The sequence below is a fragment of the Pongo pygmaeus genome, chromosome 2 (genome assembly GCF_028885625.2).
Source record: "Pongo pygmaeus isolate AG05252 chromosome 2, NHGRI_mPonPyg2-v2.0_pri, whole genome shotgun sequence".
Classification (NCBI taxonomy): Eukaryota; Metazoa; Chordata; class Mammalia; order Primates; family Hominidae; genus Pongo; species Pongo pygmaeus.
In genome coordinates this window covers 195516235-195540540 of record NC_085930.1, presented here as the reverse complement: position 1 = coordinate 195540540, position 24306 = coordinate 195516235, and the positions used below count along the sequence as shown (strand labels likewise).

Below are 24306 nucleotides of genomic sequence, written 5' to 3'. Positions count from 1 at the left end.
CAAAAATTAGCCGGGCATGGTGGCAGGTGCCTGTAATCCCAGCTACTTGGGAGGCTGAGGCAGGAGAATCACTTGAACCCAGGAGGTGGAGGTTGCAGTGAGCTGAGATCATGCCACAACACTCTAGCCTGGGTGGCAGAGCAAGACTCCATCTCAAGAAAAAAAAAAAGAATTGTGTAGCTCTTTCCACTGTGAAGTCAAGCACTGAGCTACAATGGAACAACCATGATAATGACAATATGAATATTTGCTGGGTTATAGCAATGTATACCACGTCACCTCATCACCCCTCCTCAGCAGGAGCATCAGCTCCTTCAGGAAGATTTTCCTGATTCCTTGTGCCTGCTTCAGACACATTAGATGACCCCATAAATCTCTGGGCATATCTGCACCACTTCTCTTGCCAGCTTGTGTGTTAATTATTAATAGCTGTTTGGGTGTCTGTCTCCCACAGGGAATCATCAACTACCGCAATAGAGAAATACATAGGATTCTGCATAACACAGCTGGGAGAACAGGCAAATTTGCTCAAAGATTTCCAAAAAGCTATAGAAAATAAGTGACCTTTTAATCTGGATCCAAAGAGATGAGTAGAGATTTGTTATAGGAAGGAAGGAAGGAGTAAAGGGCATTTCAAGTAGATCAAAGGCATGGTGTATTTGTCAGTCCATAATGCTTATGGGGTCCTCCCACATCCAGGAACTTTGCTAGTGCTAAGAGTAGACAGAAGGTAGATTTGGCTGGAAGGTGGAGTGTGTGGGGCAGGAGGTAATGGGGGTGAGAATGGGGAGGTGAGTTATTACCACAGGTAAAGAACCTTGTGGAACTAGCTAAGGAGACAGCTCTTTTTTTCCTGGAGGCCAAGGGAGGCCTCTGAAGGATTTCAAGGAGGTAAGTGTCAGAGTCCAATTTAATTCTAAATGAGAAAGATCTCTATGAACAGGTATGGTGTGATTCATAGGGTGTATTGATTAGTGAAAAAACAATGTGCAGATGACAATCTATAATGTGCTACCTTTTGTATTAGGAAGAAAGGGAAGCCAGGCACAGAGGCTCACATATAATCTCAGCACTTTGGGAGACCGAGGCAGGTGGATCACTTGAGCCCAGGAGTTCGAGACCAGCCTGGACAACATAGTGAGACACTGTCTCTACAAAAAGTAAAAAAAAAAAAAAAAAAATTAGCAGGTCATAGTGGCATACACCTGTAGTCCCAGCTACTCTACTGGGAGGGCCGGGAGGGAGCTGCTGAAGTGGGAGGATTGCTTAACCCGGGAGTTCAAGGCTGCTGTGAGCTGTGATTCCACTACTGCTCTCCAGCATGGGTGACAGAGAGAAACCATGTCTCAAAAAAAAAAAAAAAAAAAAAAAAAAGAAGAACGAGGAGGAGGAGGAGGAGGAGGAGGAAAGGGGGAAATAAGATATTCACATATCTTCTCACATGTGCAAAACTAAACACAGGAAGTATAAACTAGATACGTAAGGGTGAGTGGGAATAAGATAGAAAAGAGGAGCTGGGAACAGAGTAAGAGGAATGAGGGATACTTCTTTGAGTATATCTTTTTCTTTTTGTTTTTGTTTTCAGACAGGATCCTTCTCTGCTGCTCAGGCTGGAGTGCAGTGGTGCAATTATAGTTCAGTGTAGCTTTGATCCCTCAGGCTCAGGTGATCTTCCCACCTCAGCCTCCTGGGTATCTGGGACCAGAGATGCACACCACCATGCCTGGTGAATTTTTTTGTTTGTATTTTTTGTAAAGATGGGGTTTTGCCATATTGCTCAGGCTGGTCTAGAACTCCTGGGCTCAAGCATCTGTCTGGCTCAGACTCCCAAAGTGCTGGAATTACAGGTGTGAGCCACCAACGCCTGGCTGAATATATCTTTCTATATAGTTTTGACTTTGGAACCTTACTGAAAAAGAATGAGTGGATATGAAGAAAACATCCTAAAATGAAATACAAACAGAAACTGATGGGAGTGAGAAAGAACTAACCTATGTAACTTTTGAGAGTAGTATTTTGAGGATTTGCTGTTGCCTGAAAACAATAGAACTGTAAACAAATCTTGAAGTCTATTTTGTTTTTCACAGAGGTGTGGACTAGCAATTCTGAAACTACTTTCTGTGTATTAAGCAAATAAGTATGTTGTAGATGATGGAAACAAAGCTTGTTAGAGAAGAAAGTTAAAAAATATGGAAGGAAGGGAAGGCTACAATTGACTTTGTAATGTTGGACTGGAGTTGGAGGTGTAAGTATGAACTCAAGGTATTTAACATAGAGAGAGAGAGAGAGAGAGAGATGAGGGGGGTGTGTGTGTGTATCTGTATACATACATCTTTTTTTTTTTTTAAGACAGTGTCTCACTCTGTCACCCAGGCTGGAGTGCAGTGGCAGGATCTCGGCTCGCTGCAACATCCAACCCCCACCTCCCAGGTTCGAGCAATTCTCCTGCCTCAGCCTCCTGAGTAGCTGGGACTACAGGCATGCATGCACCACCACGCCCAGCTAATTTTTGTATTTTTAATAGAGACGGAGCTTCGTCATGTTGGCCAGTCTGGTCTCAAACTCCTGGGCTCAAGTGATCCTTCCGCCTCGGCCTCCAAAAGTGCTGGGATCACAGGCGTGAGCCACCATGCCCAGCACACGCATATATTTTCTAGCTCTGTCCTTGATAGGGCCTAGAAGCAATGACACCCCAGCAGCAATGAGCACACGTGGTACCCAAGCCTTGGCTTCAAATGCCATTCTTCACCAAAGGAACTCCTTAGAGAAATGACTGATTTTAGCACTTGAGCTGAGGAAGTACTAGATGAGCCTGAAACATTTTGTAGTGCTAGAAAATAAGGATGTGCTCAAAAAATGATTGAGATATATCTAAAGAACAAATTGCCACCTTGACTGAGCTTCCACTGATCAAATCTGGAGCAATTTGAGAATCAAAGATAGCAACAGATTTGTAACCCACAGAATAAAATAAAAATCCGTGAAAATAAATATATGTTATATATAAATGCAGTTTTTATACACACATATATATTCTTTATATATTTATAATTTATCTTTATTTATAGTATACATATAAATTAATATAAATAACAAGAAGGAAAAGCTCTTACTTACAATAGACTCCTAACTAACAAATATAGAGGGAATGATGGAATTAGAAAATCAGTATCATTGTAATAATTAATCCAGGCAGTAATCATTAGTGGACGCTAAAACTAGTGGATAAGGGTTGGATGAGTAATTACAAAATTACAACAACCTGGACCAGTATCAGATCAAATTCAGAAACCTGTGGCACAATACTAGAAACTTTCTACTCGACTACTGCCGGCTGATTTTTTAAAATTTCAACTATTATTCAGGGGGTACAGAGGCAATATACCTGAGTGTATTGCATGATGATGACTTTGGGGTATGAATGATCCCATCACCCAGGTGGTGAGCATAGTACCCAATTTTTCAGTTTTTCAGTTTTTCAGCCTTTGCCCCTTCCCCCTGCCCCCTCTAGTATTCCCGTGTCTTTTATTTCCATATTTATGTCCATATGTTCCCAATGTTTAGCTGCCACTTATAAGTAAGAACATGTAGTATTTGGTTTTCACATATTTTCTATTTGGTATTTGGTGTTTTTATTTGGTATTTTCTATTCCTGTGTTAATTCATTTTGGATAACGGCCTCAAGCCGCATCCATGTTGCTGCAGAGGACATGATTTCATTCTTTTTTATGGCTGTGTAGTATTGTATGGTATATGTGCATTACATTTTCTTTATCCAATCCATCATTGGATAAATGGATAAATTGGATAAATCCAGGTTGATTCCATGTCTTTGATACTGTGAATAGTGCTGTGATGAACATATGAGTGCATGTGTCTTTTTTGTGGAACTACTTATTTTCCTTTGGATGTATACCCAGTAATGGGATTGCTGCATTGCACGGGAGGTCTGTTTTAAGTTCTTCAAGAAATCTCCAACCTGCTTTCCACAGTGACTGAACTAATTTACATTCCTACCAGCAATGTATAGGCATTCCCTTTTCTCCAAAGCCTCACCAGCATCTGTTATTTTTTGTCTTTTTAATAATAGTCGTGGTTTTGATTTGCATTTATCTGATGATTAGCAATGTTGAGCATTTTTTCATGTTTTTTGGCCACTTGTATTCTTTTGAGAAGAGTGTGTTTTGCCCTTTGCCCACTTTTTAATGGGGTTATTTTGGGTTTTTTTTTCAGCTGATGGTTTAAGCCATATTGCTACATGTTGTATTTGCAACTGGATGATAATAACAATCATTTATTGAGTGTTTGCTATGTGCAGGCATTGCACCAGGTGGGGATTTTGCTTTTATGTTTGTTGCATATATTAACTCACTTAATCCTAACACCAACCCAGTAAGCTTTTTCATTAATATCTTCATGTTTTAGAAGAAGAAACCAAAGTTCAAGAGATGAAAAATATGTCTAGGGTGAAATAGCTCAGAAGAGGGCAGAGCCCAGATTCAAATTCTCTGCCTTCTGGTTTTAGTTCAGTGTTGTTCTGTCATGCAGTGTGCCTCTGCGTCCTCTTAGATCTCCCTCTGTGCTTCTGAAGGTGTGCAGAATGCCCAGGCCATGGAGGCATTCTTTTTTTGACAGACCGTCACTCTGTTGCCAGGCTGGAGCGCAGTGGTGCGATCTTGGGTCACTGCAACCTCTGACTCCCTGGTTCAGATTCTCCTGCCTCAGCCTCCCGAGTAGCTGGGATTGTAAGCATGTGCCACCATACCCAGCGAATTTTTTTGTTTTGTTTTGTTTTGTTTTGTTTTTTGAGACGGAGTCTCACCTGTCGCCCCGGCTGGAGTGCAGTGGCGCGATCTTGGATCACTGCAAGGTCCGCCTCCTGGGTTCACACCATTCTTCTGCCTCGGCCTCCTGAGTAGCTGGAACTACAGGCACCCACCAGCACTTCCGGCTATTTTTTTTGTATTCTCAGTAGAGACAGGGTTTCATCGTGTTAGCCAGGATAGTCCCGATCTCCTGACCTTGTGATCTGCCCATCTCAACCTCCCAAAGTGCTGGGATTACAGGCTTGAGCCACTGCACCCGGCCACACCCAGCTAATTTTTGTATTTTTAGTAGAGACAGGGTTTCACTATGTTAGCCAGGATGGTCTTGATCTCCTGACCTCCTAATCCGCCCATCTCAGCCTCCCAAAGTGCTGGGATTACAGGCATGAGCCACCGCACCCAGCAGGAGGCATTCTTAAACAGAAGCACTAGTGGCTCCTTCTTTCTCCTCACCATGTTTACTAAACACCTAGCCTCATTTTTTTCTCATCTGCAAAACAGGGACAGCAATATTCAATTGACATGTTATTAAGAGGACTAAATTAGATAATGTATATAAAGCATATAGCACAGTGTAAAGTACATGTCCATTCATTGATAGCAGCAGCAGTGGTGACAGTGGTTGCAATGCTAGATTCCCTGGCATGATGGCAAACGTTTCTAAAGGATACTCCTCACTTTCGTACTAAATTGATCATCAGGAGCCAGATCATAAAGAGCTTTGTGTATCATGAAAAGAAGATTACATCTTATTCTACAGGCAGTAGAAACTACTGAAGAATTTTATTACCGAGAGAGATGTGATCTCGTTGGCAATTTAAAGAGCAGACCAAGGGAAGGAGAACAAAGCGCAAGCAGGAGGCTGCTGTTAAAGGCCAGGCAAGAGATAAGGAAGGTCTGAGTTAATGCCAGGGCTGGTGTGATGGACAAGAGGGAGCACACAGTGGACAGTCAAACTCCGGGGCTAGTGCCTGGGTTTTGCAGGAGAGAAAAGGGGAGGAGCTTAGCGGAGCCTCCTGCCTCTGACCTGGGCACTGGCTTCTCTTGGGCATAACCCAAGTGACTGGGGACACTGGAAGGTGCAGATCAGGGGTGGTTTGGGACACACAAGGGAGTCACAGTAGATGGTTGGATATTCAGATCTGGATTAAGGCATCTGAATATCTGAATATTCAGATTCAGACCAAGGAGAAAGCTCAGGGCTGCCGCAGCATGCCGGAGGTCATTAAAGCTTGGAGGTGGGTGAGGTCCATCAGGGAAGGGATGTAGAGTGAGAAGAGGGTTGAGGACAGAATTTTGGAAGCGCCAATTTTTTCTTTAACTTTTATTTTAGGTTCAAGGTTACGTATGCAGGTTTGTTATATGGGTAAATCGCATGTCACAGGGGTTTGGTGTACGGATTATTTTGTCACTCAGGTAATAAGCATAGTACCCCCTAGGTAGTTTTTCAGTTCTCTCCCTCCTCCCATCCTCCACCTTCAAGTAGGCCCCAGTACCTATTGTTCCTTTCTTTGTGTCCCTGTGTTCTCAATGTTCAGCTCCCACTTATAAGTGAGGATGTGCTATATCTGGACTTCTGTTCCTGCATTAGTTCACTTAGGATAATGTCCTCCAGTTCCGTCCCTGTTGCTGCAAGGAACAAGATCTCATTCTTTTTTATAGCTGTGTAGTATTCTGTAGTATATATGTACCACATTTCCTTTATCCAGTCTTCCATTGATAGGCATTTAGGCTGATTCTATGTCTTTGCTGTGGAAACATTTCAGTATTTAAAGATGGCAAAAGAAGAGGCTGAAGGAGACTGAGAAGAAATACCCAGAAAGATAAGAGAGTTTCAAGGTGGAAGCTTTCTGCCATGGCAGATTGCAGAGAGAAATGAGCCAAGGAAGGACTGAAAGGTGCCTGCTGGATTTGACAACTAGGTCACTGAAGAGCTTGACAGCAGCAGGTGCCAAGAGGCAGAGTCGAGCTGGCTGGATTAAGGAGAGAGTTGGACTTCTCAAGGCAAGAGACTAGAACTTAATGTTCCCAGGAATGTGGGTATCTCATTTCCTTGCCATGCATTCTGGTAAATGGAAGGTCTTCTTTATAAAACTAGAATCTCTCTCTCTCCAGCATCTTCCCTCAGCTCTAGTTCACTCTCCAAGTCCAAAACAACCAGTCTACACACTTCCCCAGAGAATGGTCCATATATGCCTCCCAACTTGGTCATCTCATCCAGCACTGCTCATATGCTCCAGGAACCCCAGACTTGCCTTGTAGTTGGCCCTCAGGATGCATCCTGTTTTGTTAAAACTGGGCTTGTTCTTTGGCAACATTAGAGCCTGTGTTTCAATTGGTCTTTATTTCTCACCTTTTTAGGTTGCTGGCTTCCCAACCATGTTTGTAACCTCAGCTGAGAATAAGAAAGACACTTCACAATATGATCAGTATAACCATGGGTGTATAATTGAAGGAAAAGTCTTATGACATAATACAGCCCCTTACTGTGGTAGATGCACTCTAGTATTTTCAACTCCATCTCATTCTATCCTATTCCATTTCGTGTGTTTACATGCTTGTTGCGACTCATGACATCAATTTCACAACCACAAAACTGATTTAATGACCCACAGTATGAGAGGCTCAAAGGAAAAGATGCTCAGGGTTTGTTTGAATCCATCCCCATTTCCCTGCCTCATTGAGGCCAGCAGCCCATTCCTCTAACTCCCTTTTTATGGCTCTAAGAGGACAGAGAACTGCTTCAGTCACTAGATGTTAGCCAGCCTTGGGGGTATTCCAAAATGGCTCACCAGAGCTATCACGGTGGAATTTAGAAATAAGTGGAGGAGAGAATGGCTGCATAGGCTCCTGTTCCTGTAATTACTCATGAGGCATCCAATAACCTAAGGCATTTTTATGCCCTGAGGATGCTCTTAGGCAGCCCTAATACCACCTCTCAAGTGACACATGGAACATTTCCCAGAGCTGAGTAGTATGGCCCACCTATTCATACAGGCCACTGCTTGCCCCTCAACTCTCACCCCCAGCCAGACAACTGTCATTGTGCCCTCTTCAGACCTCTCTAAGGGGAGAACCACCATCCTTGAGAACCATTGAACAATTGTCGCCTGTAGATCTTTCAGCAAAGAATATTTGGGGCCTTTTTTTTTTTAATATTCTCATTTACAGTGTCTTTTCTGCTTCTACCTAGGAAGAGCCAGGATTTCTGAATTTACCTTGAATGCGGACAGGAGGATGTTGCCTAAGGAATAGCAGAGATCTTGTCTCATCTTCTGAGAGGTGCCTGCTGCTGCTGTATACACTTGAGTCCTCCCAGAAGTCTCCTGAAAGGCTTACATCGCAAACCTGCAATGAGCCAGGCCCTAGGCTGGGCCTCCACTTCAGCCTAGTGAACAAAACTCCATCACTGCCCTTTAGCCACTCACACAAAGCTTAAAAATGGGTGAAGAACGGTGGGTCTCCCTCACTCCAGAAGAATTTGACCAACTCCAGAAATATTCAGAATGTGAGTAAATGCATTGACAGCCCTGGGACGGGATTTCTTCTTGGCTGGAGACATCATTTCTGGAAAGCATAGCACTATGATCATTGCAAAGCCACAAAGAATGATGTCAGGCCTGACGGCTTATATTTCCTTATAAACACAGAATTAGTGTATTTAACATAAAAACACAATTATCTTTAGGCTCAGTAAATACTACGTGCTCACCATAGAAATTTGCAATAACATAGAAAAAAAGAGTAGGTTAAAAATCACTGACAACACTACAAACATCTCAGAGTACTTCCCTGCTCTGCATGTTGCTTTACACTGTTGAGCTCACACTGTATACACCCTTCATTAAGCCTGCATTTTCCACCTAATATATTGTATGTATTTTCTCAGGTCATTAAAGCTCTTTAGAGCATAATTTTGAAGGGCTGCATGCTGCATGGCTACAATGTTACTCAATCGTTTACTGTAATATATTCCTGCATTTGGACCCAAAGCCTTCTTGCAGTAAGATGCTGAATGCTGATATGTGTTTCTTTCTTGACTGTTTTGGGAAGGCTTGGGCTTTTACTTGGGGCTCTTGGTTTCCCATTAGTTGTGCCCCAGAACCAATTCAGTGCGAGACACAGTGGTGGCAAGGTGCACAGCCACACATGGGCCCATGGCTGTGTCCCCTCAGGCGACTCCTAATCCTGACTGGTGAGAGGAACCTGCTGGGCTGTGGCAGGACACCACCTGACCACTGCACACTGCCCACACAGAGTGACCATCACTTACCCTGCGTGGCACTGACTTTCCAGAAGGCCCTTCATCTTGCAGACCTCTCAGCTGCACTGCCTGCTCCATGCCCTTGCCCCACGGCCTCTCCCTTCACATTAACTGTGTTGGCGCTTCTGTAAATCATGAGGCCTGCAGCTGTTGACCTGCCCTATTGCTCTTGCACAGGTCCCCCTTCTCACACAGTAGGCAGTCCTTGTCCCCAGCGCTGGTCTAGGAGTCGGGGGATCCAGTTCAGGTACCAGCTCTGCCTCTTGCTGTCTATGCTGTGACATCCCTGAACACCCCTTGGTCTCAGCAACCTCTTCTATACAATGGGAGGGTTGGACTAGGTGTTCTCTCCCTGGGGCCCCTTCCAGCCCAGCATCCTGTGACTCTGAATGCTCTCCGAGGTCAACAAGGGACCATAGGGCTAATAGTTTGTCACCCTCCTGGTACTCTAGAGCCTGTGGTCTCTCATCTGACCTCCATGGGTTTAGAAAAACTCTAATATATTGACAAGAAGCAAAAAATCATCCTCCAGGGTAAATTCAATTTAATTCAGCTAGCTCTGTAGGTCAGCAAAGTACCAAGCCCTGTCAGGGATGAAGAAGAAGCACAAAGGAGAGGCCTACCTTTGAGGAATCAGAATCTTGTTAGGGCATCAGAAATGTGCTCGTGACACAGAGAACAGCTTTAAGGCAGCAAACAGCTCTGGTAGAGCTGGCTAAACTAAGCGTGGAAACGAGAAGGGGATCAAAAACCAAGGGAAACTGGTATGGGGGTTGTATTATAATACTTTGCTATTTGGTTCAATCCAGCATGGGTTTGTTGTCTCAAAGCCTTATAGTCTCAAAGTTCTGGGAGCTAGAAGTCCACAATCAAGGAATCAGCAGTACTGGCTCCTTCTGAGAGCTGTGGAGAAGGGATCCATCCCAGGGCTGTGTTTTTGGCTTGTGGATGGCCGTATTCTCCCTGCATGCCCTCACATGACATTCTCCCTGTGTGCATATCTCTGTGTCCAAAGTTTCCCCTTTCCTAGGCACACAACCTTATTGGCCTGGACCCCCCAATTCAGTCATGACTTCATCTTAACTAATTACATCTGCAACAACCCAAATAAGGTTACATCCTGAGTTATTGAGGGATAAAACTTTAACACATAAATTTGAGGTTTAGGGCATGGTTGAACTGATAACAGAGGATTTAGCTGGATAAACTTCATGGAGGAAAGAGGTTTAAAATGTGAGCAGTAGATGGAAGGGGAATGATGGAAGCAAAAGGAATGTTTGGGAATGTTGATTTTGAGATGGTGATAACACACCCACTATGCATTCCTGTGGTGTGCAGGGGTGGGTAAGGAGAGCTTCTGGGCTGGATGGTGAGAAGGCACAGAGAATGAGGAGGACATAGGAGGCATGGGGATAGCAGGAGGTCTTCAGCCTTGTGTGTCAAAGTGTGGGCAAAATTTAGAGCCAGGAATCTGGAGACTGTGTGCAGGGTGGCTTGGATCAGGTAGTTTCCAGGCCAGGGAACTGGGCAGGATCCTTTGGAGGAAACCTAGTCTGAGCCAAAGAGCTAGGCTAAGATGGTGTGTGTGGCCATGTACAAATGCTAATTCATGGGAAACTGTGATGGAAATATCATCAATGCATGTAGAACAAAAGGAAGCCATCAAAGATATCTTGCAGACTGAATCTGTAGAAAATGACATCAGGATGCAGGGCTGATGGAGAATGTTTGGGAATGTTGATTTCGAGATGGTGATAACACATCCACTATGCCTTCCTATGTGCCAGGCTCCAGGGATCCAGCAATAAATGAGACACGGTTCCTGCCCTCAGAGAGATCACTGCCTCACAGGGGAAGACAAACAGGACTCAAGCAAGGGTGTTGCAGTATAGCCAGTGCTCAGAAGTGGGCAGCATGGGAGGAGAAGGCCCAGCTCAGCCTAGTGGGAGGCTTCCTGATGCACGCATTGTTTCCAGACTCCAGGAACTGTAGGGGAGGGAGGGAGAAGGGCGTTCTGGGTAGAGGACGTGGCTTGGGCAAGGGCAGGGCAGGGAGGAGGACATCATGGGAGCTTCCAAGAACTGCAAGCAGCTCCCAAGCTGGGAACCCAGAGCATGTGCTGGTGGTGGCATCAGGAGTGTTTGGGGAAGAACTAGAAACGAAAGTAGGACCCCATCCTGGGGAATCCTGTTTTCTAAGCAACACGTCCTGCAGGCCCCAGGAGGGTGTGTGATGGGATTTGAGTGGAAATGAGGGGTCAGTCCATAGCTCTGGTTTGGGAATCATGTGTGGAGATAGCAAGGAGAGAAAGAAAATGAATGAAGGCACTCAGACAGCAGGAATGTTAGGAAAGAAAAGAAGCGGCTAGAGAATGAGGCTTAAGGTATGTCTCTATCAGGAGTCAGCAGAAGACACAGAGAGAAGAACCAGAAAGGCAAGTAGGTGGAAAAGAGTGCAGCATGGAGGGCGCGAAGGCAAAAAGGGGCTCCAAATGCAGCAAAGCCGCTGAGCAGGCGGAGGGATGAAAAGGAACCGGAGTATTCAGTAGGAGAGGGTTGTGTTGGGGTTGGGCCTTTTCTTCAAACATTTACCTTTGTCCTTCTCTGACCCTTGCTCATGTTGTCCATGTCGAGGGACTGGATGAGGCACTCTGCTACTGTTGTTCGAACAGGAGAGGAAAAAAAGATACAATACTTACAAAATGATTAATCCTCAGAGGAAACCCTGAAAAAGTCATTCCCACCAATTTTAGACACATTCTGGTGTTCAGTCGGATTGCATTGCCATAGCAACCACTCTTCCGTAACCACATAAACAGGAGCTTTACAATAACAAAATAATGAAGTGTACAGCCTGAGAATTGAGAACTTTCTCCAGTGGGGTTACCAGGTAGAGAGGCTCTTGGTGTTTTCCATTTATATAGTGTAAAGTTGGCACCTTCTCTGGTGACCTTCTATAGGGTGGGGGTGGGGCATCTTAAAACTGCTCTTGGAGACATGTATACTAACTTTATATGTATACGTACATACATATACACACAGACACACAGACACACACACATATAGCTGACAGTAAGTTTGTTATCAATCTACAATGTAAAGTAATTATCAAAAGAGCTAATGTGATATTAAGAAATTTGTATTATAAAATGATGAAATTTAAAGCTACTCATGATTCTATTTTCCAGTGATAACCAGCACTAGCATGTTTATGTATAAATATAAGTATAAATATAGATATCACAATATACAAGCACATATACATATATACACATATACAACATACATATGTAAAACAAACTTGAGAATATGCATGCTGTGCTATTTTGTAGGCTGTTTTCTTCCCCTTAACAATATGTTTCAGTTACCTATTGCAGCATCAAAACAACTTCAAAACTTGTGTGCTGAAACAACCACCATTTTGGTTTCCCGTGATTCTGTGGGTCAGGAACCTGGGCAGACACAGTGGGCATGACTCATCTCTGCTCCACTGTTTGGACCTTCAAGGGAGAGTCCTCAAACAAGTGAGGACTTAGACCATCCGGCATGGTTCACTCACTCACATGGTGGGACCTCAGTGTTCCTTTATGGAACCTCTTTCTCCAGCACTTTCTTGTCTTCCAGGGCCTCTCCGTATGTCCTTTCTTTTCAGCAGGGTAACCTGGAAATCTAACATGGCAGCTCAGGGCTCCAAGAGCACAAAAGAAGCTGCTGTCAGATCTTTTTAGCACCTGGGATCAGAGATCCTAGAACGGAACTCCCTCCACATTCCATTGGTCAGTGCAGTCACAGGCCTGGCTCACATTCAGTGAAGTAGAGGAATGGACTCCACATCTCAGGGAGGAGGGACTCACATAGGGAGGGAAAGAATTTATGGCAGCCATCTTTGGAAACTGGCTAGCACACAATATCGATCATGAGTCATTCCCACATCATTCTGTACTCTTCAGAAGCATAGCTTTTAGCGGTTGCAGAGATTTTTTTTTTTTTACTATGTTTGTACTATTTCATCTAACCAAATCAGTCATTGCAATCTTAGGCTGTATTCATAGACTCATAGTGCCTAGTAAGGCAAACTGATATCCACATTCTAGCCTACCCTGATAGACCGTCAGACCTCTCTAGAGAACTGAATTTATTTATGGTCACTGTGGTTTACGATGGACATGGACAACCTGGAACTTGTTTGAGAGTTGGTGAGGGGTCTCACAGCCACATTATGGAGAAATGAAGACACTGTGCATATTTGTTGGAGAAGGGAAGGGAAAGGTGAAGAAGAGCTTGTTGTATTAAAATAGCTCAGTACTGTTGTGGGAAGAGGTGTGAAGTTAATTTTGAATGGCTTCAAGAGGTAGCCCTAGGACTAATGGGAGGAAGTTATAGGAAGTCTTTAAAGTGTGGAATACATTAATTACTAGTGGTCAAATCTGTCCAAGATGGAATCGAATTGACTTAAAAGTGACTGGGTTTCCTTTCCCTGGAACTGTCTGGGCAGAGAGTTAGTTGAGACACTATAGGGGAGATAACAGCTTTAGTCATCTGGTTGATTAAATGACCTTCATTAGCTCTTCCAATACTTGGTTTCTATATTTAAATAGATTTCTACTGCAGAGGGTGTGTGCATGTGGGGATGCCTCCTACTGACCCTCTTCCTAACAAGAATTGCTGGTGGCCATTGGGGGATGGTCATTTTTTCTTCAATTTTTTGTTAATTCCTTAAAAGTTCCATGATGCATCAAGGACAGAAACTATTCATTTATTCAGAAAGAGAAAAAAGGAAAAACAACTGATGAAGCATCCATTAAACTTTTAATTCTCTAAGAAATTAAACCAAACATTTCCTACATCAGCCAGCAGTTGCTTGGACTGTGTAGAACTTTTTTTTTTTTTTTTTTTTTTTTTTGAGACGGAGTCTCACTCTGTCACCTAGCCTGGAGTGCAGTGGTGTGATCTCAGCTCACTGCAACCCCCGCCTCCCAGGTTCAAGCATTTCTCCTGCCTCAGCCTCCCAAGTAGCTGGGATTATAGGCTCCCGCCACCACGCCCAGCTAATTTTTGTATTTTTAGTAGAGACAAGATTTCACCATGTTGGCCAGGCTGGTCTCGAACTCCTGACCTCAGGTGATCCACCCACCTCGACCTCCCAGAGTGCTGGGACAACAGGCGTGAGCCACTGCACTCAGCCAGAATTTTTAAAGTTGGGAAAAATCTTAACCATATCAATGCCAAGCTTTACACATTTTAAAACTGAGACTACTACGTCCAGAAGAGCTCAGTGACTTTCCCAAGGTCATACAGAAAGAAGGTCGATGGTAAAATAGAAATTAGAACCAAAAGTCCCTCAATTCTAATACAAACTCATTTGCTTCAATTCAGCAACAACAAATTAAACAAAAAGTACCCACTGGAGCTCAACCTTCAAACATACATTAATGTGTGTGTGTGTGTGTGTGTGTGTGCAGATATGTATATGTCAATTAAATTACATTACAGCAAAATTTTAAGATGTAATTAAAGAGAATCAATCAGTAAATTGTGCTATTAGGAAATATATTTCATTCGAATCAGATTATGACAAAGTTTCTGACTTTAAGATGTAGGTACAGTTCAAAATACAAAACTGTCAGAGTCAGAGAACATATTTAGGGCTGATATGTAGAACCATAGAAGGCTCTAAGTAAATGTCACTAAAACCTTGCTATTTATGCTGGCCAGTAGAGTGAGACTTGATCAAATGCTCATGAAGTCCTGGGCCCATGAAGGGTCATATCTAGTTGCTTCTATCTTGGAAGGATAGCCATAACTATTTCTCACCTACATGTGTTTCAGCACCACAGACCTTTTTTTCTTTTAACGGTGAGTAGGACTCTGCCCACCAGGAGTCACAGAATCTATGGACAGGGAGGAATTTCTATGGAACAATAGCTCTCAATATTTAATGTACACATGAATCTCCTGGAGAGCTGTTGAAATGCAGACTGTGAATCAGTAGGTCTGGGGTACTGCTGAGAATCTGCTTTTCTAACAAGCTCCCAGGTGATGCTGATGCTGCTGGTCCAGGGACCACAATTTTAACTGCAAGATGGTCCAAGCTGTCTGATCCATTCCTCCACCTTCACTTGAAATATGACTGATGAAGCCAAATTATTTGGAGAAAAGGTGAGAAAATGTTCTAGCAATACAAATTTTACTTACACAAATAAGTCATACCAGTCATTCAGATCATTTATGAAAAAAAAATTGTGTCTTAAAAAATGTTTTATTGCTATTGACCCCAATTCCCTCTGCTTCTATATAAAGTCTTTTCTTATTATTTCATATGTAACATCTGTGTCAGAGCCATCACCTCCACAGGTCGGTGGTCCTCAGCCTCGGCTCATGTTCAAATCACATGGAAGGCTTGGAATACTTCCAATGTTCTGCCCACACCTCCCAGATCATTTAACCACAGTTTGTAGGCATGGGGCCTGGGCATCAGTATTTTTTAAAGCCCCGCAAGTGATTTCAATAAGCAGCCAAGGTTGATAACCACTAGTCTACCTTTTCTTTCCATACCCCTGAGAACATAGGACATGTGGGACAAGTGTGACCACCTCAATCCCTTTGCTAGCCTTCATTTATTCAATAGATCTTTCTTGAATATCTATTTTTTTGCCAGGCAATGGGCTGCATGCTGGGGATGAACAGTGAACAGAAACAAAGTTTAGATGGGAGAATATGTGTGTAGCAAGTACATCCGTGCTTATGAAGCTGGGCTTCTCCCCTGTGCTTCCCACGTGCTGCTCTGAGGCCTGACTCCAGCTGGCTGAAGAGGTGGGCCTTTTGATGCAGTGCTCCTGGCCCTGGCCCTTCTGTTTTGACATTTTTCAGGACCCTCACAAAACTCTGCTCTTGTTTTTGTGCATCTCACTGTATAACTTCCTAGAGTAATTAGAAAATGTATTCTTACATCCCAGCCTTCATTGGAAGAAGGAAAATCTAGATTTTATTTTTTTGCTCATGAGCCAACTTTCCCTTTCCCTCGTCTCAGTGACTCCCCCTGCCCAGCACTTACGGTCTTTCTACTCCATGGAATATGTTCCTTTGTCCTCGGCATCATGGTCTTTTCCGGGTTGTGACAGGCAAGCCTCAGCAGTCAGCCCCAGATCCACAGGGACATTGCTTAGAGCCTGCGTATCAAGTGAGGTCCATGAACCTGCAAAATTGGTGTCACTTAGGATCTTATTCAGAATGTAGAATCTCAGGCTGTGGCCCAGTCCTACAGAATCTGCATTTTTACCAGGTCCCAATGTGACTCATACGCACATTACAGTTTGAGAAGCTCATAGAGAACTTTGAGGAATGAAGAGTTATCATGTACCTTAGAATTCCACTCTCATATATGGATTTTCAGATTCACTTTTGAAAATGTTGATTTATAGTTTTTTCAGAGTTTAACAGTTTAATGGTCTAATGCTCAAATACTCTGTGTTCTTAACTAGACAACAGACTATAAACTTTGGGGTCTAGTCCTGGCAGCACAACTAATATTCTGCTGTAAACACTGAAGTCTCTGATTTGTCTGATTGTTCAAATGGAACGCACCCCTGTCCCACACCAACAAGGCAACAAAGGTGTCTGTGTGTAGGGCCAAATTTCTCCCTTTAAAAGGCTTTGAATTTGCTCAAACACTAGGAACAGTGCTTGGTTTAGGTCCCAGAGTTCTTGGCACATAAAGTATAGCAGACAATTTTGGACTGAAAACTTCTTAGGGCACTGGTAACCTTGATCAAAGAGAAAAACTTTCTGAACACCCGATTTAGGGTAGAACTGCATGTGGATAGTCCTGACAGTCTGGGTTAATGCAAAACATACTCCTACCTTGCCAAGCAGCTGAACAAGTTGACCTGTTGGGTAGAGCTCTTTGTTGTTGTCCACTTAAACAATGGATAATGTCTGCCAAGCACAGCAATTTTAAATTTAGCAGTTATAAGCTTTTTTTCCCTTGGCAATAAGTATTCAAGTTCAGGGGCTTTTTAAGACAGTGTTCATTTACAACAATAAAATCATGTCCTAGAATGGCAGTCCTCAACCTTGACTGTACATCTGAATTCCAGGAAGCTTTTAAATTATATTGTGACCTGGGTTCCTCAAGAGATGCTGACTTAATTCATCTGGGGTAAGACCTGGGTTACAGTGTGTATAGAGTTCCCCAGGTGATTTCAACATGCAGGCGGGTTTGAGAGCCACTTTCATAGAGGAAGAGTCCTGGCTTCTAACTTGCCAGTGTTCAAGGATCCAGTGAATCTAATAAACGTGGCCCATGATTTAGAAATGTTTAAAAAGTGTGACTTACGAGCTGAGTCTCCTTGAAAGAATCACCTAAATTCCATAAGCCTCGGTTTCTTCTCTAAAATAAGGATAATTATTACATTAGAGGGTAGTTGTGGGGATTTAAATAAAATATATAAGGTGACTAGGACAGCATCTAGCATATAATAAGCACTCCATAAAATGGGAATTGTTACAAAGAGCTGTGGAAATGGCCCTATTCTGTACAGTCAGAAATGGAACAAGGTGTCCTCTGAATCTAGTGCTGGTATTACGGTAAAGGCTTTGACAAAGGAATTTTCTGTGAGGTTATACTATTGGACCCACAGATGACACCTAAAATAAGACCAAGGGATGCTATTCCCTCAGTGTTCTTTTCTGTCTTAAGGTGAAACAGAATAAAGCAGCTGTCACTGAAGCAGATTAGTCATGCATAATACCTACTTACTCCTCATGGAAAAAGAAACCCAACCCAGAAATCTATTAAGAAGAAAACTGTTATAAAGTATATAAGGACATCCAAGGAGAAAGTAATGTGTCCCATATTTGAGAATTAGGTTGATTCCCTTTTTTAAAGGGTATTGATGCTATAATCCTATGAAAGCCCATAAAGCAAATTGAAGTAAATGTGTGATGAGTAATCCACCTCACGGAAAGCTAGTTAGAAACCTCCTGGATTCTTGTTGTGGTTTTTTTTTTGTTTTTTGTTTTTTGTTTTTTGTTTTTTTTTTTTTTTTTTTGAGACGGAGTCTCGTTCTGTTGCCAGGCTGGAGTGCAGTGGCGCGGTCTCGGCTCACTGCAACCTCCGCCTCCTGGGTTCAAGCGATTCCCCTGCCTCAGTACCCCCAAGTAGCTGGGATTACAAGCACGTGCCACCACGCCCGGCTAATTTTTGTATTTTTAGTAGAGATGGGGTGTCACCATGTTAGCCAGGCTGGTCTTGAACTCCTGACCTCATGATCCGCCCGCCTTGGCCTCCCAAAGTGCTGGGATTGCAGGCGTGAGCCACCGCGCCCGGCCGTGTTTTTTTTTTCCATTTAATTTCAGGCTATTAATCAGATATCTTAAAATAAATGTCTTTTCTATTTTTTCTTTTTAAAACCTCTGTTTATTTTATGCGAACATATGATGAATTTATGTGTGTATATATATCACACATTTAAATATAAAGCAGGATTTTTAAAATAGAGCAGCAGCCCTTTAGAATCAAAGGAATTCTGCTAGAGTGAATGGTGGAATATCCAAAATGAGATGAGAACATCAAAATATCATATATTCAATTGAAATTACTCCATTGGTTCTCAATCAAAATGCTAACTGTACACTCTTCTTGCAGAAGTCACACCAGGGGTATTCATGTTCTCAAATTTTTATTTTTTTTTATTTAGCCATTTTTGCTGAGCTAACAACCTCCCATTAAAATAGATTCTAAAATGTAGGATTTGTTTTCCTAAATAATTAAGCTGCTTGTGGAATAACATACATGTGTGATGTTAACTGAGCTCTGGTCTTATTCTAACTTCTCTTTCATCCTGTTTCCAGAGTGGTCTTTAGAAAACAGAGAGCTGGTTCTATTATTTCACCACTCAGAAAAATCTTTAACCATTTCAAATCAATGTTCTTAACTCTACATTCAAGACCCCCCACAAATCCAGCCACAAATGACTCTCTGGTTCTAACTTATCCTAAACGTTTTATGGTGCCCATCTCTGCACCATTGCTCCCTTGGTCTCTTCCGAGAATACCCTTTCCACTTCATATCTGCCTTTATAAACCTTACCCAATTATTTATGCCTCAGCTCAAATGCTACCTCCTTTATAGGGCAGCCTCAGTTCCCACCCCTACCCTACTTTCATCTTAATTTTCCTTCTTCCCCACTTGGTGTTTTCATAGAACTTCATATCATTGTGTCACCCTTAATTACGCCTTTCTTTATGTTAACAAATGTTTCGGAAGCTATAGTGAATAATGCTCAAGGGAAAAGACCATATACTTTTGAGCCAGACTAGACCTGAATTACAACCCTGGCTCTTGAGCAAGTCGAATTAATTTTTCTGAATTTCAGCTTCTTCATCTGTAAACTGAAGAAAATACTTGCATGGATTAGTAGAGGAGAGTTTATGAGACTATGCAGATGAAGGTCTCCAGTAAGGGACAGCTATTAGTATCACAGTTATTTAGATCATCTTTCCCACTAGTCCATTAACAGTATCTTGCCGCATCTTACCCTCCATAGTGTTTTCTGAATTGAATGGAAGCAGCCCAAATTGACAGCATCTGCTGCCTGGCTCTTACTGAGCTATTAGTTTTTCAACATCTGTTTTGAATTTCAGAAAGAAATTTCCATTTTTAGGCAACAGAAGCATCTTCCTGTTGTATTTCAATATGTCTCAATCCTGAAATGATTAGAACTTCTGCTTGATTGAATCCAAGTCAGCAAAGCCATGGAGAACAGCCCAGCCCACGAAATGTCTACTTTACCTAGGCTTAAGAGACATTAACCCTCTGTACAAAGAGCCTGGGCAACAAAAATCGCTGTGTGAGCTTTTAATAACATCGTTCTTTGGCTCAGATGTTTAAATAGCAACAATAATGGAGCTTGGAAAGCTCTTAATTACCCACAATATTGGAAGAGAGGGAGAGCCAAGGTCAGAGAAACCCTGGTTTGCTTTGATGTCTAGAGTGCTGATAGCTACACAAGATGCACTCATAATGTGTTTTTAATAACAATTATTGAGTCTCTTTTCTGGATTTCCAATTCCTTTATAAAATTCCAAAAAGAAGCAGCCAGTCTTGCCTCCAGTTGCTTCTGAATGATTTCCTATGGAAAGCAGCATTTTTGAAAACACCATGTTTCATGAATTATCTGAGTCTTTCTTTATCCCCTTCCAATGTAAATGCGACATAGAGGGAACATTAAGGGGAAATCATGGCGGGGGGTGGAGGCCTCAACTTTCAGAGGAAAATCTTCTGGTTGTCAGAAATATGTGAGAAATACCATGGGAACATAAAATCAACCACGCTAATTATGAGACATAATTGAGGTTATGTTTTATGTGTCAGAATGAGTAGCTCAATTTTATCCATCAAGATAAAAAATAAAAATCAGGTAAAAAAAAAAAGGGGGGGGGGGGACAGAGTTGTCAAGATTCCAGAAGTAGAAGAAACTATCTTGCCGTAGTGTACAACAGTGTTTCAGCACCAAGGACAGAGCCTTATGGGGTTTAATGCCCACCCATCCTACATACTTAATGAATTTTTAATGTTTTGAAATTTTCACTCAGATGTTTATATACTCATCTACATATTGCTTTTCTGAGCTCTAGTTACACGTCAGACCTTAGTATGATAGACAAAGACTCACCAGCCAGTTAACAGCTCTCAAGGTAAAGCTGAAGCAGGAGATGAGCAAGATAGGCAAGTTAATAAATAATTATAACACTATATGACAAGCACTATTACATAGTTGTGTACAAGTCACGTGGGAGCCAATGAAGGGAATGCTTAACTCTGACTGGTGCAAAGGAAGACTTTACAAAGGAGTTGACATTTGAGCTGGATATTGAAGAATAAGTGAAATTTGCAAGACAGAGAAGAAACACCATGAGAGAGTGCACAATATGTTCAGGGATGTCTGGAAATGTAACTTGATATGGCTGAAACGTAGAGTAAATAGGGAAATGAGGAATAGGGTAGATAAAATCACCAAGGGCTGGTATTCCAAGTTAAGGGGTTATCTTCTGAGCTAAGAATGGTAAGCTTTATCCTGAGGGAACAGAAAGCCCTTGAATGGTTTTGAGTAGGGATGTGATCTGATCAGATTTGTGTTTCAGAAAGATAATTTAGATGCAAAGGGGAAATCAGATGGAAAAGAAGTGAGAGGACAAAGGGTAGAAGAGGGTAACATTTCTCCAGATTTTCTGGGACTGAGGGGCAGCTCCAACATAAACATGGTTACACAGGGAGAATTTACTTGGCCCAGTTTCCATTAGCTATTTGCCAGTGTTTCACATGTGAATTGTGTCTCTTCAGATTCCTCCAAGAAGATAAAAGATGTCTTGACTGAATTTAATAAGGGTGGGAGCCTCAAACAATATGACCCACAGGAGGTAAGAACATTTCCATTTTAAGCCTTTAAAAACCCCTGTGTTTTAGCTTTTCCATAATTTGTTTCCCTCTTGGAGACTCTGCTTGCCTTGAAGAACTTGCTCCTCAGCATGTTTCCTCCTAAGTCTCAAGTGAGCCATTTGTGCTACCTGGCATTATATGTTTCCCAAGCCCATACACTCGTTCCACTGTCCTAGAAGACTACCACTACTACTCCTCTGCTCATCTCTCACCCCTCCTCTCCTCATCTTCAGTTAACAACTGAGTTTTCTGCTTCACTGAGGAAATAGAACAAACAGAACAGATCTTTCACAAGCTCCCTCACCCCATAGGCCCACCTATCTGTACCTTTTCTTCTATAACCAGAGATGACCTCTCCATGCTCCTATCTACGTCCAACTCCCCTACGTGTGTACTCAACCCCATCCTCTTTTGGCCTACTGGCAGGCATTGCTTCCGCAACACATCTTCCCCAGACTCCCTCTTTCCCTCCCTCCTCCTCCCTCCTTTTCTCTCTATATCTCTACCTCTGTCTCCTTCATATCAACTTTCTTCTGTATATTTTATTTTTCCATCAACATGTAAACATCCTGTTATTTCTTCTATATTAAAAAACATTTTCCTGACTCCACTTCCTCCTCTAGGTACCACCTCATTTCCCTCTTGTGTTTTACAGCAAAACTGTACAAAATACTTGTCTATACTCATTGCCTCCAAATTCTCTTTTTCCTACTTTCTTGAAATGCCTTGCATCAGTCTGTAACCTTCACTCCTCCACTCAAACCACTAGTCAAGATAGCCAAGGGCCTCCCTATGGCTAAATCCAATAGCAATTTTGCTCAACAACACTGGACATGGTTGGTCAAGTCATCCTCCATTTTCTTCACTTGGTTTTAAGATGCTACAATCTCCTGATTTCTTCTTATCCCTCTACTTGATATTTACACTTAAAAATCAAATGAGCATCTCAAACTTAACATGAACTAAACTGATGTGTCCTTAATCTTCCCCTATAAAGCCTGTTTTTCCAGCAATCTTCCCCATTTCAGTAAATGACAACTCTACCCTTCAAGTTATTCAACCTGAAACTATGCAGTCATCATCAACTTTTGTCCTCTCACATCCCACATCCAATTCATTGGCAAATTCTGTTAGATCTACCTTCAAAATATATCCAAAATATAGACACATCTCGCCTCTTGCACTGCCAGCATCCCGACCTGAGTCATCACCATATTTTGCCCAGATTATTGCAAGAGTCTCCTAACTCATCTCCCTGCTTCTGCCCTTGCTGCTTCAGTCTATTCTTCACAAACATCCTGAGCAATCTGTTAAAACTTATGTGAGAGCTTGTCACTGCTCTACTCCACAATCTCCCATGGTTCCCCCAATCCCTACTCAGAGTAAACATGAAGGTCATTACAATCTGCAGCTCCCCCAGCTCTCTGACCTCATCTCTTGCTACTCTCCCCATCTTCATTCCTTTTCAGCATATTAGCCTTCTTGATGCTATCAAACAAGCCAGTGTCACCGTAACCTCAGCACCGTTGTGCTTGCTATTAGTTTCTTATAATGTTCCTCCTCAGCACATCACATTGTCCATTATCTTACCACCTTCCAGTCTATACTCAAGTCACCTTCTCAGTGATCATCACCTTCTTCATCTAAAACTTGAAGCCCTTTTTCTGACATTTCCTATCCCCCTGCTCTGCATTATTTTCCTCCTAAGTACTTCTCACCACCTGTCACACTATATAATTTACTTAATTAATTGTCTATCTCTCCCACTAGCATATTTTTGTTCACTGCTGTGTCTTCAGTGCCTGGAAAAGTATCTGGCTTATAGCAGGCATTCAATAAATATTTGTGGACTGAAAAAATGAATGCAAGAACTTCCCCTACTTTCAATTTCAATGAATCTAACATTTCTTGGGCTTCTATGCACTGTACTGGGCACTGTAGAAGGCATAAAAATATAGAAGCACAGTTCCTGCCCTCCAGGACTTACTTCCTACTGGCAGAGTCAGGTTTGAAAGCCATGACACTGGAATTACATGGTCTTAAGTTAGACTTCTACCTCTGCCATCAACAAGTGGTCTTGAATAATATTTCATAGCTTTGAGCCTCACTTTCCTCATCTATAAACTGTACATAACAAAAAAAGCCTCGAAGTTTGTGGATGAGTGAATTAAATGAGAGAATCTTTGCAAAGTGGCTAACACTCTACAAGCACTTAAAAATTTGTACCTATTATTAACCCTCTTCCATCCCCTTTCCCCAGAATGTTTTTAACTCAATTCCCTTTTCCCTGCTCCTGAGTCCTTTTATGAAGACTAACCACAGAAAAGTGACTGATCTGCAGGATTCACTTAGGGAGAGACTGGCCACTTTCTTATTCACGTTGTCATCCATTGAACAAAACTGAGTCAACACCTTCTCTGTTGGACACTGAAAATGAATCAACAGAGCCTGTGCCCTCAAGGTTCACCTAAAAGGGGCTTTGGATAAAATGCACCAGTTGCAGAGAGAATGAAGCAGGAAAAAGGTTGCCAGAACAGGGGCGAGATTGAGAATGCACCATTTCAAAGAACATTCCTGAGGAGAAACCATGCAGAGAAGATAGCAGAGCCAGCAAAGAACTCACTGCCCCACACCCCCCACCCCCAGCTCCAAAAACACGGGAACAAAGCCTGGCGGGGGCTGCTAATCAGCTTGTCTGCCCTGGGGCTGACGAGTGGGAGAGGAACAGTTTGGTCAGGGCCACCGCGACTGCAGAGGCCACAGGAGCTTTCAGAAGCA

The 24306-nt window shown here is 42.5% G+C and overlaps 1 protein-coding gene across 5 annotated transcripts in view; it reads left to right on the top strand.

The window, feature by feature from the left end:
- DGKG (diacylglycerol kinase gamma) overlaps window positions 1–24306 on the top strand; it is a 211493-nt gene that overhangs the window by 32577 nt on the left and 154610 nt on the right. For all 5 annotated transcript variants that reach the window (XM_054482407.2, XM_054482406.2, XM_054482405.2 and 2 more), the window contains exons 2-3: window positions 8020–8334; window positions 21433–21509. In XM_054482407.2, coding sequence (XP_054338382.1) covers window positions 8268–8334; window positions 21433–21509 — 144 coding nt within the window. In that variant the 5' untranslated portion in view covers window positions 8020–8267. The remainder of the gene's footprint in view (window positions 1–8019; window positions 8335–21432; window positions 21510–24306) is intronic.